The sequence below is a fragment of the Lotus japonicus genome, chromosome 4, assembly GCF_012489685.1.
Source record: "Lotus japonicus ecotype B-129 chromosome 4, LjGifu_v1.2".
Taxonomy (NCBI): domain Eukaryota; kingdom Viridiplantae; phylum Streptophyta; class Magnoliopsida; order Fabales; family Fabaceae; genus Lotus; species Lotus japonicus.
This window is the reverse complement of record NC_080044.1, coordinates 16,721,944-16,740,485: the sequence shown is the minus strand read 5'-3', so window position 1 is coordinate 16,740,485 and position 18,542 is coordinate 16,721,944. Positions and strand designations below refer to the sequence as shown.

Sequence of the window (18,542 nt, the reverse complement as noted above, 5' to 3'; positions counted from 1 at the left end):
TGTTTTTATATTTGGAAGTTTTTTTATATACAGAATATCAGGATTAATGTTATATTAATAACCAAGTTAATTCAAAATTAAATATAAATTGCATTTTTTTTAAACCATATTAATATAAATTTTGAAGCTAATCCATGATTATATTCCAAAATTAATCGAGTTCCTATTTCTACGCAGAAAAATCTAAATATTCTGTTTTTTATTTTAGGGGATCCTTGTGAGATGAAGAGGGATAGAGAGAGCAGGTTTTTTAGAGATCTAAACTAAGTCTCTGGACAAAATGCTATTGAGAAGCCTCCATTGAAGGTGGAAACTGTTCCAGCGAGATTGTTGAGGAGCCAAAAAGAGCAAGGTTCAAAACGGCAGGAAAATAGGAGTAGAAAATATAAATTTAATTATTCTGTTTAAATAAACTAACAATATATTACTTGTTATAAAAATATATTAAAAATTTGTACCTACTTGTTAAAAGGTTTTACAAAGAGTCAACCATGGTAACTGAAGATGTAAGTTAAAAAATAATAATTTGTCTGTCAATAAGAATCAAAGTTTCAGCAGTATAAATTTAAGGTTGGTCATCGTTTCTTACATGATGATACTCATAGCATAAATAGCTACCTTGACCGTATAAAAGGTCTGGATGACTTAATAATTTGACCATCAATAGCTAGTGTCTCATTAAGCTTTCTCAGTTTCTTGCAATTAGATTGTGTTCAATCACAAAAATTGCATAATTTGGCTTCAATTGAGGTGTGATAAAAGAGTTGAATAATAGTCAATTAAAGTAACCAATTATATCCGAAAACAAATCCCATGAAGAAAACAGTACTTAATAATCCAAACTTAACTAATAACCATAAAATAAGTCATAGACTTAAACGATTAAAAATCCAACATAATATCAAAGCAAATGTAAATTTATTAATGAAAGTCTGTCTTCAATCCTTCTCCTGCTTGATGACCTTCTTCAACTTGTTTGTAGTCCTCTCCGGGGGCTGCAAAGTTCCTATCTCATCCACCAATCGCTTTGTAGGAGTAAAAGGGTTCTTTTTAGAGCATACTTCGGACTGGGCGCATGCAGTAGAGTCCACGACCTTAGTAGCATCAGAATCCTCAAAAGATTGTGAAAGGTCCTGTAGTTAATATGGTGTAATCAACATTTGGATGAAAAAAAATTTAATTAATTAAATATTGGTAAAAGATTTTTGTGAAGAAACCTTTGAAAGGGAACCCAATTTGTCATTTGCCACGTCAGCAACATTCACACCGGAGGCGGGTTTTGAAATTGAGTCTGTCCCTTTTTTGGCAGCAGACTCCTGAAAAACAACAAAATTAAAAATACTATACAGAAACAATGCTAAATCTGAAAGATATATGAGTGCTTTTATTAAAAATCATGTACCTGGGTCAAGAGCAAAGTAGCTGAATTATCTAATCTTCGGAATCAGACAAAGGGATTTGACCACTGACAACTTTTGTCTTCAAAAGATCAACACTACACGGACTTTGATCTAACTGTTGAGTTAGCAGAGTAAAAGATTAGAAGCTAAGTGTAATGAATATAAGCATACAAAATTCGCATATTGAAAAATATAACAGACCTCAGATCCAATCTTATCATGTGAAACTGAACTCCCAGAACATTCGACAGCCTTAAAAAACGGTAAGGATAGTGAGATCTAATGCAAACAACACTTTTAATCAAAATAAACTTTGGTACAAAAACAAATAGAAAACTAACATTTGCAGTTTCAATTGAGCTTACAAACTTTGCAATGATATCAGGATTGCTACAAATCTACTTCACACGGTAAGTTGGCTCATATCTAAAGTTGACTGCATCGCTACCCTCAACTTTGAAAAGAAATTTCATTCCGAACAAACCCTTAACCTCAGGAGGGGTTGGAATAGGCTCGTTGGGCTGTCAATTGTAATTAAAATCAATGAGAAAATATGACGGTAAGACTAATGGAGTATGACTGTTTTAAATTCCAGCAAACTACCTTTTTGTAGATATCAATTAGGGCTTGACACGTTGTTTTCAAAAGGGAAGCAGCATCCCGATCAAATATTACAAAGGTCGCCGATTCAGAGTCATCAACAACAGACACTCGTATGCAGAACCTTTGTATTTCGACAACACATTATTAATAGATCAATGTCATTGATCACAATAATAATATAATGAAAACCATTAAAGTTTTAGAAGGCTAAAAAGACATGTGTAAATACCTAGATGTGACACTGGCTCTGACCACGTGCCTGTTACAGTTTGCACAAAAATATAGTTCAGAGTCCTCTGATACAGACTTGTTGCACTTGCAAGCCATGTAATACCAAGAACCACTTTCCTCAATATCGCTGATTGTGGCTATGACAATGCAGGTAGAACGCTGGAAAAATTAATGAAGGTTATAATCTACATAGCAAACATAATACTATATTAATGAAAAAGGGTTGTGCACAAAGAAACGTTACCATCTTCCATTGCTTAACTTCAGAAATTGTCTTTCTGGGTCCTCCTTTCGGAAACTCATCTTCCTCTGAAATTTTTTCTGGATCACTCAATTGAGTTAGAGACTTAGAGACATTTTCTGAATTGTCTATGAAGCTGGAAGTTGAAAAGGAAAATTACTTTGTCAGTGATTTAAAATAATATCAAAAGTATAAATAATGAAAGAGAAAAGCTTGATACCGTTGTTTGTACTCTACTGCCTCCAGAAAATCAGGATTGAACAGAAGTTTTGTGGTGTTGTATGCATTCTGCAAGTTGATCTTACCTGTGAATTTAAAAAGGATAATAATAACATAAATATTATATATACAATGTCATGGAAAACACTTTTGTAAAAAAAAAAATAGATTGAAACTATACCATTAAAAATGTTGACTTTTGCCATGTGAAGAACTACTACAGCATTGTCACCATTTCCAGAACTTAAGAAAGCATTCAGCGAATCAACCTACGATCCGAATAGAGTACATTTAATTGTTTTTCTGCAGATCGCCGTAAACTCACAATATAAGTCAAGATATTTCATATGAAAGCAAACACCTGCCATACATACAAATTCCTTACCCTTCAGATTCAATCTCAATATGATTCTGTTTATTAATTTGCCCATAACGTTCAAATGTCTTCTCCGTACCGTATCCTATTAACACACCCATGAAATCTGCCACAATAAAATAATTAGAGATGGAAAAGGTGAAAGATCAATGTTTATGGAAATAACGAATGTATTAAGACTTACCAACTAAATAATTGGCATCAAATCCTGGAGAAAAAAATATCTTCCAGGCGTGTGAAACTGTTGAACACAGAATGTGTTACCCTGTTGGCAGGCACAGGGATGACTTTTGTATCCAATTCAAAAGTCAATTTGTGTGCATGTCGGGCAGGTCTGAATGGGCCAGTTGAATCGGTAACATTAAATTTGCTTATTGAGTACACCGATCCTTCAACAATTGCTGAATCGAACTTGTAGACGCGTTCCCGTTTGACAGATGCATGAATTTTAGATCCCTGTTAAAAGAAACATAGAATAAGTTATTCCCATGAAAAAGAACTTAAGAAATAAATTTAAATCATAAGTCTATCAAACCTTATTATCCATTAAGACGAAGTCCATCAACAGAGGAAGCCTTGAGCCATCGTTGCTTGGTACAAACCATTTGTGTACCACCTTAGCAACAATTGTGGCTGAACGGGATGATGATTTTGTTAAGTCTGAAATAGGTAAATATGCCATGACTGAATGAGTTGCGTTTCGTTCAAAGAAGAGGAATGAATCGTTCACAGAATGCAGTAACATATATAGGGTTTTGTAGTCCTAATTTCTGATTAAATTATAACTTATTTAATAATTGATAATACTAATTCAAAATTTAAATTTACAATTTCCACTTCTAACAAATCAGGTTTGATTTGTTACCAATTTAAGAGGGAAATTTGATTTTCCATGATTAGTCAAACGTATATGGCCAAAATTTAAGCAGTATGCATATCACAATTAAGGGTGAATTTCCTAATTTGAAATGGAGTAATTTAAGGGCATGGTAAAACATGTAAAATTAACTGACAATTAGGTGTTGAAATGGAAGCAGTTTCGAAATTCCCTAATTTGAAGCAGTTTTGAAATTCCCTAATTTGAAGCAGTTTTGAAAATCCCTAATATGCACTTGGAGATAATAATTTAAATTTTTGAAAATTTTCCTAATATGTACTCATTAGTCATGCATATGATTGTTAGAGAGTATATGTCAAGTAATCCCACCTTTTAATTTCAAGTATATATTTATACTTATACTGCTGAAATTTATATACAGCAAAGTCAATCAAAAGTTCAATGGGGAACAAATGAAACTAACCAAAAATAGAAGCATGACCGTAATAAAAAATCAACCCATGTATGAAGTTCAGCATGTATAATTGCCATTGTTAATAAAAAATAAAAAATCCCTAAATGCTACATGAAGAACAAAATCCCTAAATTAAGGCATGAAGAACAAAATCCCTAAATCAAGTCTTCATACCTGAGTTTGTTCATCCAGCAGTGCATTGGTGTGAAGACTAAAATTGATGCAAGCATCTGCAGATCTGGACATCGGTGAACAAAATGAACAATTGGAAGAACATGACGCTATGCTGTCAGAAAAATCAAAATTAAACAAAAGGGGTTTTAGAGTGTATCTGCTTTAACTCTAACTTACAGCATAACCTGTAGAAAATATTCCCAAAATCAAGGGTTGAAGAACAATAATCCAATCCCAAAATCAAGGATTGAAGAACTAAAAACCCTAAAATTGCACCAGTAATGAATATACCTGAGTCGATGAGGCCGTGAGAAACAAAATCAATTTTTTGTTTGATCTGAGACTCGATTGAAGTTGGACATTGTCGATCTTAGAATCCGGAACGGTGAGGGCGCGTGTGCGAAGAGGATGGTTTGCTTCATCCGGATATGAGTTTGAAGAAGGTGAGGAAGACTTTGATGTGTAGAGGAGAGCGTTTGAGGAGATGATGGGTTTGAAAATATGAGGATGAAGCGCTGAAAAGTTGAGAGACACAGAGAGAACGAAAGAACGTGAACTGCAGAGGGAGAAAATTTGACAATCGAGAGAAGGAGAGGGAGAGAAAAGGAAAAATTGAAAAAAGAAAAAAGGAAAAAGAAAAAAGAAAATTTTCTGGAATCTGCCACGTGGAATATGGTGAAGGTTAGTGAAATGCCACCTGGAATAGTGTGACCCTGAACTATTCCTATTTCTATATATTATGGAAATGTAGGGTTAACCCCCGGAAGTTGGATATGACTCCTCTCCTAAAATCTAATCTAATATTATATAGTTTGGGAGCTATCAAAATCTTATGTGTCACCAATCTAGAGCTTTCACACTTTTAGGTACACGTGCCAAGCTATTAAAGTTCAAGAAATTTTCAATATGCAAACTTGATAATTATTATATACTAAACATATACTATTTTCAAAATTCTTTGTAAAAAAAAATATATTCAAAATTCAGAATATAAATTAAAGAAAAACAAAAATAATACTAAAAAAACAACCATCACATGGAATTGAATATTCTTCTTAGAGATACTGCCAATTAGATTGTGTTTACGTTAGTTAATACGCATGGTGCTAAATTTTTGGAATTTGTTAATTATGTTATTTAAGTTAAAAAAAATAGATTATTTAAAGGCTGCAGATTACTTAATTATATGAATCATTTTTTTGTTACAATAATTATATGAATCATTAAACATGTCCAGATGCAAAATTTCATGTTTTCCATGTATTTCGGACTTTGCTCGCTCAGCCAAATGTGCGAGCAAGGTCTGACGATAATGACGTAGGTTACCTGAAAATATAAGTAAAATAACAAATTAGAACAATAAGAGTGATAGTACACGTGTACAACCATCAATGACCTGTGTGTTTTGTACCTCTCCTTTTTTTATTCATCGAAAAACTAACAAAAACTAAGAAACTACAAGCAAGAAAACGAGTCCCTCAAGATGAAAGGTTCAACTTCCACCGGGGGTCTCTCAAGAATGTGTAAACCAGTAGAACTAGCAGTCCCCCCTATATGCGCCAAACAATCTGCTGCCATATTACAATCCCTGGGAATCCATTGCACATGCACATTCCACTGTTGTTTTAGTAAAGAGGTTATCTCTCCTAACATAGGGCAAAAATTATGACTAGCTGTGTTCGTACCTCCTCCTTGAACATAATAATCTTTTTTTCAACAATTATTTGAAATGAGATATTTTGTTTTCTCAGTCATGCACCTAATCATGTTTAATAATTCATATATTTAAGGAATCAATTTTTTTTGTTAGAGTCATAGGATTGACTTGCTATTATCTTACTATATTTTTTTTTAAAAAAAGCTTAAATACTCTAGAGGTCCCTGAAATTGTATGGTATCAAAATAAGTCCCTAATTTTTTTTCCGATTTTTGATCCCTGAAATTTATTTTTAATCTAAAAGGGTCCCTACCCGTGTTTCATGCTTATATGGCCCATTTTTTACAGATTCGCGATGCTAATTGTGGCGGAGTTATTCGCAATGCTAATGGCTCCTAGGTGAAAGGCTTCAGTCGGAACTTGGGTGGTCTTAGCTCCTCCAACGTCTTCCTGGTTGGGATCTTAGCGGTGAAGGAAGCAATGGATTTGGTCATCAGCCTTGATTTACCGCAAGTGGTGGTGGAGTCCGACGCATTAGAGGTGGTGAACTTACTGAACTCTGAGTTTGAGAGGAATCACCAGTTTGCTCATATTGTTGAGGAGATAACCAATCTGAAGATGGCTCACGATACTCTCTCGTTCCAGCACATCCCTAAAGAGGCTAATTATGTATATGATTTTATGTCCAAATCGGGCCTCTTGCTTCCCTTCAGGTCTCACTTCTTTGCCTCACCTTTTGGTGAATGACACCTTCTATTATATAAGGATACTGCTCTCTCAGTTCCTTCTGCTATGGGAGCCCTGCCTTAGTGCTTTTTGTGCTTTCGGGGTCTGTCCCCTCATTGTAACAAAAAAAAATCAATTCCACGTGTATTTTTTCTTTTTTCTTTTATTCCAATTGTGTTAATAAATTATAACTAACAACTAATTCTCAAAATCAGTTCCTAACTAATTAATCTCTATCTAATTAATCCTTAACTTTATCAGCATCAAAAGGAACCCTAAAATTAGAAAAGGGAGAAAGAACGAAGAAGAGAAGAGAGAGAGCCATCAAAGGGAAGATGAAGAGCAACGCTCATGCTTCTTCATCTCAGCAAAGCTCTTCCACGATTTTTTGAACCAGGACGATTCCATGATCTTGGAGATCGTGATTTGGGTTCGGGTCGAGAAGCTTGGTGATGAGCCTTCGAGCTTCAGGGGAGAACCATGGAGGGCATTTGAAGTCTCCTCTGTGCGATTCCAATCATCCCTGACTTCCTCCATGACTAGCAGGACCCTTGTCTTTCCCTCTTTCCCGATCTCGTCCCTTTTATATCTCTCGAATCTCTCTTTCTCTCACTGGGTTTGGGGTTTTTTGGTTGAGGTTTGGTTCAGTTGCTAATATGTGTCTCGGTTGAGAACAAGATGAAGAAGAAGACGGTGGGAGGAAGGGAGGTGGTGGGGGGAGAGAGAGGTTTTTGCTTCAGATTCCACCCAAAAACATGCTTCCTTCATCAACTTCTGTCCCCATCGTCGCCTTTTCTTCGTTCAACCTTCGCCTCTGTCACCAGCGAACCTTCTTCTTCCTTCACGTCACCTTGCTTCTTCTTCTCCTTCTTCGACAATCCTCTTCTCCTTACCCTCTTATCCAAAACCTTTTTTTTGGTACATCTCTTATCCACAATCCGATCTTTGTTAATTAAAATAAAGAAACTTGTTAATTATAATTCATTAACACACTTGGAAATTGTGATTGTGTAAAAATTGAGCCACATAAGCATGAAACACGGATATGAACTCAATTAGATTAAAAAAAAAATTCCAGGATCCCAAATCGGAATTTTTTTTAGGAACTAATTTGATACTTCATACAATTTCAAAGACCTCTAGAGTATTTAAGCCTTAAAAAATGATTGAAATTTATTACTTGAGCCCTTGTATTTACCACCTTCTCTAGTCTGATTTTCAAAATTAATGATCTATTAGAAAGTCCGAAATACATGGAATGAAATTTTGCATCTGGACGTGTTTAATGATTCATATAATTATTGTAACAAAAAAAAAGACTCATATAATTAAGTAATCTTCCGCCTTTAAATAATCTATTTTCTTTTGAACTTAAATAACCTAGTTAACATATTCCAAAATTTTAGCACCATGTGTATTAACTAACGTAAAAAAATCTAATTGGGAGTAGAGAATATCCAATGGTTTTTTTTCAGTTTTTTTTTGTTTTTTCTTTAATTTATATTTTGAATTTTTTTTACAAAGAATTTTGAAAATAGTACATGTTTAGTGTATAATAATTATCAAGTTTGCATATTGAAAATTTCTTGAATTTTAATAGCTTGGCAAGTGTATCTAAAAGTGTGAAAGCTCTAGATTAGTGACACATAAGATTTTGATGACTCCCAAACTATATAATATTAAATATAAGCGCCAACAATATGAAAAGATATATTTACCATATCTTAGATTATCTATCATATTTTGATCCCATTTTAGGTTATCTTATCTTTTAACAAAAAGAACGAATCATCCACAATGTAAATCATAGTTCAATCTGTGTCCTCTTTTCTTCTTTCTCTTTTCTTTACATTGCTTCTCTTTACATGGTATCCAGAGAAGATTTGATCCTTGAACTATGCTATCACTATTTTGTTGTTGCGTTCCTCAAAATTTGGAACTCCGTTATGTTTCAGATTTACTCACCAAAAGCAATCACCATTGTGTATGAGGCCACAAGCCAAAACTCACCTCTACGCGTCGTCGTACCTCGCGTCTTCCGCCTCCGCGCATGACATTCTTACAAAACAAGTCATACAGGCATGAAAGATCAATGAGGTAGAAGTCCAACAAATGATGACATTGCAGTTGAGTACAAGCCCCAACAAAAGATTTAGACAAAAGGAACATAAGTCCAACAACTTGAACTTTTAGCTTTAAAAGTTTAAACAATCACTTTTAATTCCCGTGACCAATAGTTCTAATTTTATAATTTATCGCATCTCATATTTTCTCGTTCTTTCCCATTCTTCCTTCCACCTTTCCCACTCATGGTTGAGTTGGAATGAAACATTAATCTAATTATTAATAATTAATAGAGATAAAATACCCACTTTATTTTAAATAAACTAAAGAACATCATATCCCCAATCATACCCATCTATTAATTTGTTATTCGGACGACAAAAATTCCTTTTCGAAATGCACCATTCTAGTTGATAACGTCATCCATTGAAGTGGCATAAACGTTTCTGACATTTTTCTTAGACCACAAAGCAGTGTCATAACATCTCACGTCAACTATCTCAGGCTACCCAGATATCAGATCACGTTGATATATCTGTGAAGGAATCACAAATGGGAAAATAATTAAACAGTTTGCGGTTGAGAGTAAAAAAAAAAACACAACAAACTAAATTGAATCAAGGTCAATATTAAATATTTCTCAAAACAACAACATATCCTTAAGGATCCTTTGCCTATTGATGTGCCACTATGCCATTAGAGAAGATAGAAGATCCCTCCACTATTATTCTCACAAATGAAAGATCACATCCTCCAATTCCTCGACACCCTTTTGCTTTTTTCTCTCTTTCTTTTGGGGTGGGTGAATAGAGACCTCTTTACATGACACATGATAGAAACAGGAATCTCTCTTACCCTTGCGCGCACTCCCAATCTCTATCTTTTGTATTCCTCAAGCTTCCCTATGGTTTTTTCTAACGCGTCATTGTCCCTGGCCTTCATTCCTTTCTCAGAACCTTAATGCTTAAGTATATCTATGCAATATATGATACATCAATTAATAATAGTTCCCTAAACATATATTAATATTTTAACCATGCATGTGTTTATGCAGCTCATTATTAAAAAAACATTCATTAGCTTTGAACAATCTTTAAAATATACGATTCCAATGATTAGCCTTTTTTTTTGTCTTCCATACCAAACATACTTTGAGAGTTGTTTAAGTCAAAAGGCTTTCCCAATCAAGAACTGAAGTTAGGCCTGACAATTAAATTCGGACTTTGCGTATTTTAAACTCCAATCCCGACTTTGACAAAAAAAAAACACTACAAAAATAACGCTAGTTTTGTTTTAACTCAGTGTCAGTCTTTGGACTTACATTAAATGACTTGAAGCTAATTTATAATGTCGGTCACACATTGATCGATGCTACGTTTTAACGTCGGTTTAGTTGTCTAAAACGACATAACTCCCTTGACACTTCGGCCAATGCTAATTCAAATTCATAAACACTAACGTCAGTTGTCGTTGTCGATTCTAATTAGCGTTGGTCAGGCCAACACTAAGTACGGCATAATAGATCAAAAACTAATTTGCGTCATCCAAGACGATGATAATGTTAGTTGTTAATGCAAAATTGGTGATGAGTTACAACCATTTACTTACGGTTTACATATCCTAAATTGGTAGCTCTCTTGGGTAAACAATGCCCCTAATCTATAAATTAGATAAATTTTTGGCCTACACGAGACCGCCAACATAGAGACCCCCAAACTGTCTGTAAATTGTGCAAGTTATCATAAAATTTGCATTGACATGTTAAAGTTATAGCATCTAAATTTATGAGTTATATGTGTTCTTCTATTCTAGCTACAAGATTGACAAGAAACATGATTAAACTATTCACGGTTAAACGTAGAAAAAGGGAAAACATTTAAAAACTTGATAACATAGTATAATATTAGAGGGGTTGAATTGTGTCTTTAAATTTGAAAAACAAAATAAGTTCTTTAAAAGGGTTGTCTAAATAACCCATGGTGAAATTTGGGTTAAGTAACCCACAATCTAAATGGACCAATCACATTTAAGTTAATTTGATGAAATTTTTATATTTTATTTATTAATTTATTTGGGTTTAAATATGTTTTTGGTCCCTAACTTATACGCATAAATCTAAAATGATACCTGAACAAAAAATGCAAAAGTTTTAGTCCTTGAAATTTTATTTGATCTAAAATAAAATGGTTCCATATGAATTTTTTACATCTATTTCGGTCCCTCCAAAATATATTCCATCAAATCAAGTCATTCTCCCCTCATAATTATTTCAAAACCCAGAAATTCATATCTTCATCCCAAAACTCAGAAATTCATCTCAAAAACTCCTCCATCTTCATCTTCAAAAGCCAGAAATTTTCTTCATCTTCTTTCTCCTCCTCTCCCACCCAAAACCACCATGACCACCCAAACTCCCTTCTCTTGCCCGTTTGTAGATTGGGAATCGATTCCTGGTCTATGCCTGGGATTGGGTTTCGTTTTTTGGGAGGAGGCAAGCTTGATCTCTGGCTTGCCCTGCGTGTTTTGCCTCTGTGTGCTTTTCGGGAGTTTCTTCCCCTACTCTTGTCCCATGGATTTTCTTCCTTTTTATATATACACACACATTAATTTGCGTTTAAAAAAAAAACACCCAAACCCCCACCAATAACCAATTAGCAGCAGCAACAACAATTGCTCTCCATGGTCCTCCAACAAAAAGTTTTGTTCATGGCAAAATACCCAAATCCTTACAATCACAATCCTCATCTACGAAAATAATTATTCATCAAAACAGTAATTTTAATTTCTTATTCAACAACCACCACTCTTTTATTGTTCATCAATTTAATTGGGCTAAATGGGAATGTTAGTTTTAATTTTACAATCCTTTTCCACACATGAGTCTCTAGACTGGCGGGATGGGGTTTGCTTGGGTGCTCCATCGTCAAGCAGATGTATGAATTCACGGCGTAAAATTAGAAAAAAGTGGCGTGTAAATTTTAGTCACGTGGTGATTTTTAATTGAAGGGACAGGGGAGACAATGGATCGAGGCAGGAGATTCTCATCCTTTCTGAGATGGATTTTGAGTTTTGGGATGAATATGAATTTCTGGGTTTTGAAATTATTATGAGGAAAAAATGACTTAATTTGATGGAAGAAAGTTTGGAGGGATCGAAATAGATATGAAAATTCCACATGGAACCATTTTAGATCAAATAAAAAAATTTCAAGGACTAAAACATATATATTTTTTTCAGGTACCATTTTATATTTATGTGTATAAGTCAGGGACAAAAATATATTTAACCCTGAATAAATTAATAAATAAAATATAAAAATCTCATTTAATTATCTTAAATGTGATTGGTCCATTTAGATTATGGGTTACTTAACCCAATTTTCATCATGGGTCATTTAGACAACCCCTATTTAAAATCATTTCAAATATTCCCCTTTATTAGAGGAAATGAAAAATTGATTCAGCGAAAATAACAAAGTAATAAATAAAAGAACACTATATTTATATTGATTCACACTTAAGCGAATGATATATGTTCAGTCCTTGATATCCACCTAATGTTTCCACTAAAGAAACAAGTGTCAAACAATTCTCATTACAAGTATTTTCAAGTGTTTGTCCTTATCAGGTGTTCTCAAGGACTTCTCCTTATCAAATATTCTCAGGACTTTTCCTTATCAAGTATTCACAAGGCTTCTCCTTACACGGACTTCTCCTTACAAGGCTACCATGAAGGAGTTGTCGTCAAGTGGTGTGTGGGAAGTAGATCTCTGTAGATGGTGGTGATGGTTGCGATGAAGATGCGATGAGCGAAAGTGCTTTGTTGAAAAGTGAAAAATAAGGACTTATTTGAATTTTTTAAAATTTTAATCCTATATAAAATTACTAAAATAACCTCTATTGTTAAGTGGTATACCATGAAACATTTTTCTAAGAGCTTCATATAAGAGGTGATCACCCCTTTGTCCGAGTCAATTCTTAGAACTTTTAACTGAACATGAGGGAAAGAAAACAAGCAAGCAAACTAAACTAAATTAGAGCATCCTGCAGCAAGCACGAGATTAAGGATGAGGGTGGTTGGCTCCAGACACGCTGTGGAGTACCATTCTTAGCCGCTTGACAAGCCAACATGTCCGCTGTTGTGTTTTTGTCCTAAGAAATTAACACGATCATATCACGGCCTGCCAATCCAACTGCAACAACCCCCTCACCCTGGTTATCTCCTCCCTGACCCAGTAGAATCCAAATGGACTTGCTTTCTTTAGCTTTTGAAGAAAATATACAAGATATGAAAAAATAAAAATAAGGTTTTCGATATATAAAAGAAAAATTTAGTTCACAAATTAATAGAATTTCGCCATAAATTAATTTTAGTACACAAACCTCATATTATTAATATGTACCAAATATTAATAATAAAAATATGGTTTATGAATTAATTAATTTTCAATATATATGATCCATCATAAATTGCTGTACAGATACAATGCGGCTAGCCTTGGATCCTTTATAACTTGAGCGTATGGGAGGATTCTAGCTAAATCGGATACATCGTATATCTTTTACTTAACATATAAATTAATTATGTGATTGCACTCCATAAAGACTGCATAAAAAAACATATTAATCCTATTCCATAAAGTTGATTATAAATTAAAACTCATTATCCAAGTAATGACAAGTGTGCTCTACATGCCTAAGGTGCATGAAAAAGTATGTGTACATCAGTATGAATAGGAAATGGGCAAAAAAGAAGCTTTATTTTTTAGGTGGCCAAACTTTCTGTTAAAGTGGCCATTACAATCTTAGCCTGAAAGAAAAAAAGGAAAAACAATACTACAAAACAAGAGTCGATTTGACCAAAAAAAAAAAAAACAAGAGTCGATCATTATTAACAAGGCATAATGGAGGTTGTAGATAAAGATATGTATTGTGCGGTGCCTCTTTGAGTATGTAAATGAAGGGACGTATATTTTTATCTTGGGAAAAATGGATGCTCTATCTGTCACGTAACATAACATATCATTAACATTACATCCGAACATCTTCCTTTCTTATTTATAGAAATTTAGAAATTTAAAGGGTTAAATATTCTTTCCGTCCCTAAACTATAGCGAATTTTTGGTTTTCATCCCTGAACTAAAATTGCGATGGTTTCCATCCCTGTACTTAGTAAACCGTTTGTTTTTTACCCTTTGACCATGTTGACTGCTCATGTGTGATTCCAGCGTGTAGGTCATGGCTGATGTGGCGGTAATTATGCCGGTTTAGCCGATTTTTCAATTTTTTAAAATAAAAATTAATAAAAATTAAAAAGATAAAATTGATTAAAAAAATAAAAATTCTTTAAACTAATGTTTTCCCTTCTCAACCTGACGTTCAAAAAAAAGAAATCATCTTCTTCACATCTTCTCATCTTCGTCTCTCTCTCTTCTTGTTCTCAATTTTTCTTCTTCTGCGATCCTAACCCCATCAAAACCCTAACCCCAACCTCCCACTCTCCCATCAAGAGAAAGACGGTGGCTGAAAGCCTGAGGTTCGTGGCAAACTGAAAGCCTAGGGTTTGTGGATGATGGTGGTGTGAATGAAGGAGGGTAAGTGGTGCCCAGCTTCAGATTGAGAAGGGAAAGTGGTTGTGGTGGCGTTTAGGGAGAGGAAGAGTGGCGGCGGCGGTGTTTGGGATTTGGGTTTCGAAGGTTAGTGGTGATGGCGATTTGGGGGTTTGAAGGTCAGGGAAGAGGATTGGAGGAGAGGACGGCGGGCCTAAGGTGGATGGGTGGTGGTGGTGTGACGGATTCACGGAAAAGAAAGTGGTGATGATAACGTAAGGCCAAGAAGGAGGAGACAGATCTGGGAGATTTTAAGATCTGGGTTCTTCTACCAGATCGTGGCTCTGCAAGAAAATGTCGTGGAGTTTCTGCAATTGTTGTTTTCTTTGCTTTTTCATTTCTGGGTTTCTTGAATTTTGTTGATCAAGAGTGGTGATTGGTCCTTGAGTTGTTTCTTGTATTTGATTTGGAACTTCCAAGATCTGGTGCGAGAAAGCTACAATTTTTATATTGGTTTCATGTTCAAATGGGTAGTTATCGTCTCAGGAGTATTTTCTGCTATCATGTTTCTCTTGATTATTGTCTATGGTCGCAAAAAGGGGTTGGTCGGATCATGAAAATCAATCTGCTGGAAATGGGGTGCAGAGAATAAACTATAGCACTTCCGGTATAATGACTTATGTTGCAGAGGTGATTCCTGATTTTGTGAATTACTAGTAATAACAACTGTTAAAGGATCTGCTGGGAGCATAATTACCGCCACATCAGCCATGACCTACACGCTGGAATCACATATGAGCAGTCAACATGGTCAAAGGATAAAAAACAAACGGTTTACTAAGTACAGGGATGGAAACCATCGCAATTTTAGTTCAGGGACGGAAACCAAAAATGCGCTATAGTTTAGGGACGGAAAGAATATTTAACCCAAATTTAAACGACGAGCCTACTTGCTCATTTATTCAACGATCAACATGTAAATTGAAAAAACCAAATGTTATATGGTTCAACACTTCATTTTTTTTTGGAATACAAAGGAGGGATCCAAACCCCAAGCACAAGGCTAATCTGGAGCAAACAAGCTAACACTAGAACCACATTCCTTCAACAGAATGGCGTGACATTCTCCAAAGGGACTGTCAAACCAGTGAGCCCCATACTGGAAGTTCAGGCCGATCTTAGCCATATAATCAGCTAGTGAGTTGGCTTCACGCGGGGTATGCTGAAGATGATGGCACCATGAGCTAGTTTAACCTGAAGAATATCTGGCACTATGTGAGCGTACTGATGAGAGCGAACTTCGTGAGAGTTGAGCAATCGAATCACCTCCATTGAATCTGATTCGATAATCACTTAGGCCAAGTCCAAGCTCATGACGAGCTCCACTGTCGTAGCTACATCTAGAAGTTCTGTGAGGAAGACGTTGGTTGTAGACATGGACCCTAGATTTCTGCAGAAACCTTTCACCCACTGGTCTTCCGCATCATGAACGACACCACCACAACTAGAGGTCAGGTTATTACAAACTGCACCGTCGCAATTCACTTTCAACCAACCCACATCTGGTTTCTTCCAATCTGTGGACACACGATCAACATGGATAACATCGAAAACACCACGACATTGGCCTTGGATATCACAAAGAGGTGCAGTCAGCGTGGAAGACTAAGACCCCTGCTCCATACCAAGAGATTTCATCTTTAAACGAGTGGAATTGGAGTGTTTGAATCTCAAATTTAGTGAATGAATAAATTCAACATTGGTCAGCCTCTACCACTTAGTGTGATGATTGTAGGGTAAATTTAGTCATAAGATTACTTGCTATGGGATAGATTAGTTAAGAAAAAAAACTTGTGAATTTGCATTCACCATGCAAATTTGTTGCCAGATAGGATTCAAGTATGACTCAAATGTTCAACGATCAACATGTAAACATACAACCAAATGATCTGGTGCTTCAACAGTACTTAATCTTTTAAATAAGTGAAATTGGGGTGTTTGATTTTCAACTTTAGTGAATGAAAAAACTCAATATAGGTCGCCTCTACCATTAAGTGTGTTAATGGTGGGACAAATTGTTAGCTTGATATTTTGCATGGTTTCGACTATAATGTGTCTTGCTTAAACTCATGGATGAACGCCAATCGACTTTTCTTTAGTGGAAGAAATATGCTTGATAGTGTCTTAATTGCAAATGTGGTATTGCATGATACTAGAAGAACCCCCTACTATGGTTTTCTAAAAGTGGACTATGAGAAGGCCTACAACTCGATTAAGTGAGATTTTCTCATGTACATGCTTAGAGCATCTCCAATGGTAGTATCTAATGCTAAATACATACTCATATGAATATCTATTACCATTGGAGTACATATTCAATTCCAACATGACAAATATGAGTATGTGGGAATAGATACTCTACACTAGACTTAAAAAGTGAGCTTGTAATTATTACAAGCACTTATAATTAATTAAAATGAAGATAAATAATAAAATATACAAATGTGATGTTGATGGTGGGATCTGTAACACCCCCTTTTTGCCATCGTTTTATTTAAAAACGTTTATCAGAGTTTAAAAACATATCAAGGGAGTATTACACTTCTTCACGAAAACTCATTAAAATTAACACTGATTGTGTTTGAAAATTTATAAGTTCATATGCTTTTCAAAGAAAGAATTATTTATGCCAATAAAATTTCAAAACCAGCCAGATAATCCCAAGATGCTTAAGATCACTTATTTAAATAGGTTTATCTTCCATGATATTCCAATAAAATTCATCATACTCAGAACTGAATTTCATAAGCACTTCGGCCATCAACAGTACGACATCGCCATAATTTAGAAAATCATTCAAAAACTTCTATAAGGAGAGGTTATAAAATCCTCTCAACAAAAATGTAAAAGTAACGTAAAATATCTACCTAGTGCTACATTACAGAGCAAGACACTTATTTTATAATAATAATAATAATAATAACATAAACTAAGACTCTCCGAAGCTACTCCTCTTGAGCCACATCTCTATCTCCAGTACCTGAGCGATGTCGCATAGAACATCATTCCAACAGAAGGGTAAGAACTTACATTGTATAAAATATAGCATAACAAAGAGCAAGTAAACAATTCAGACTCTACTCTATAAACTCTTCACCTTTTCTTTAAAATCTGAGTGATTATAATATTTGCTCTCAAGACAGTTTCACAACTCTTATTGTTGTTTCGGAAAATTATAAGTTTTAAGAAGAATAATAATTCGGCTTTACCATAACAGCAAAACAATTCACCAAACACATAAAACCACTGAAAACGTGAAACTTAGTGTGTGAGATTCTAATGTATGCATGTGGTACCAATTGTTAACCTTAGCGGTATCACCGCGTCCACTCCAGACAGTTAACCACCAATGAAGTCCACTCCAGACTTCCAGAACCACGCCAGTTCTGGGACAAACCTCAGTTTTCCGATGAAAACCGACACTTTGCCTCTTGACTAAATGAAGTGTATTTCGTGCAAAAACTCATAAATTAAAACATGCAATTTGAGACCACTCCAGCCCCAAATATATAACATATTTTCTCACCAAATTCCATAACGGAAATCACACCAAAATTGCACAAAATAACACTTCAATATAATTATCAAATCATTCAATATTCCACCAACATACTAGCAACACAAAATCATCAAATGTTTCACATCAATTACCAGAATCAGTTTCAGAATCAATCCCAGAAATAAGCAGAAACATAGCAAACTTGCATATAATCCTGGTACTAAATGAGCAGTCCAAAAATTATGAAAATTTTACCAAACATAGCCTTATACGTTAGCTTTAATACAAAATTGGTTTCACCCAATTTGGAATTCTGTAGAGAGAGTTATGCTCTCTACAACACAGACCGTTAGGGTATCTGCGGGCAAAACAGAACAGAACCCAATTTTTCCCAGAACCTCAATTTCGCTCAAAATCAATTTTGCTCACCACATGTTAACACTCAACACAGT

At 34.9% G+C, this 18,542-nt stretch overlaps 1 protein-coding gene across 1 annotated transcript; it reads right to left on the bottom strand.

Moving 5' to 3' along the window:
• Window positions 1–938: 938 nt before the first annotated feature.
• On the bottom strand, window positions 939–3,752 carry LOC130712383 (uncharacterized). Its single transcript, XM_057562219.1, has 10 exons — window positions 3,606–3,752; window positions 3,335–3,526; window positions 2,876–2,963; window positions 2,696–2,780; window positions 2,479–2,611; window positions 2,233–2,393; window positions 2,004–2,124; window positions 1,602–1,652; window positions 1,218–1,316; window positions 939–1,133 (listed from the first exon to the last, which is right to left on the bottom strand). The coding sequence occupies exons 1-10, from the start codon at window positions 3,750–3,752 to the stop codon at window positions 939–941; spliced, it is 1,272 nt and encodes a 423-aa protein (XP_057418202.1).
• Between the last annotated feature and the right edge of the window lie 14,790 nt (window positions 3,753–18,542).

Excerpts from the sequence above, each read along its gene's own strand:
- LOC130712383 (XM_057562219.1), bottom strand. The coding sequence starts at position 3,752 with ATGGCATATTTACCTATTTCAGACTTAACAAAATCATCATCCCGTTCA. Across the intron at positions 2,612-2,695 it reads GCAGTAGAGTACAAACAACG|CTTCATAGACAATTCAGAAA; the intron begins GTATCAAGCTTT and ends TTCAACTTCCAG. Across the intron at positions 1,317-1,601 it reads ATGATAAGATTGGATCTGAG|GAGTCTGCTGCCAAAAAAGG; the intron begins GTCTGTTATATT and ends GTTGTTTTTCAG.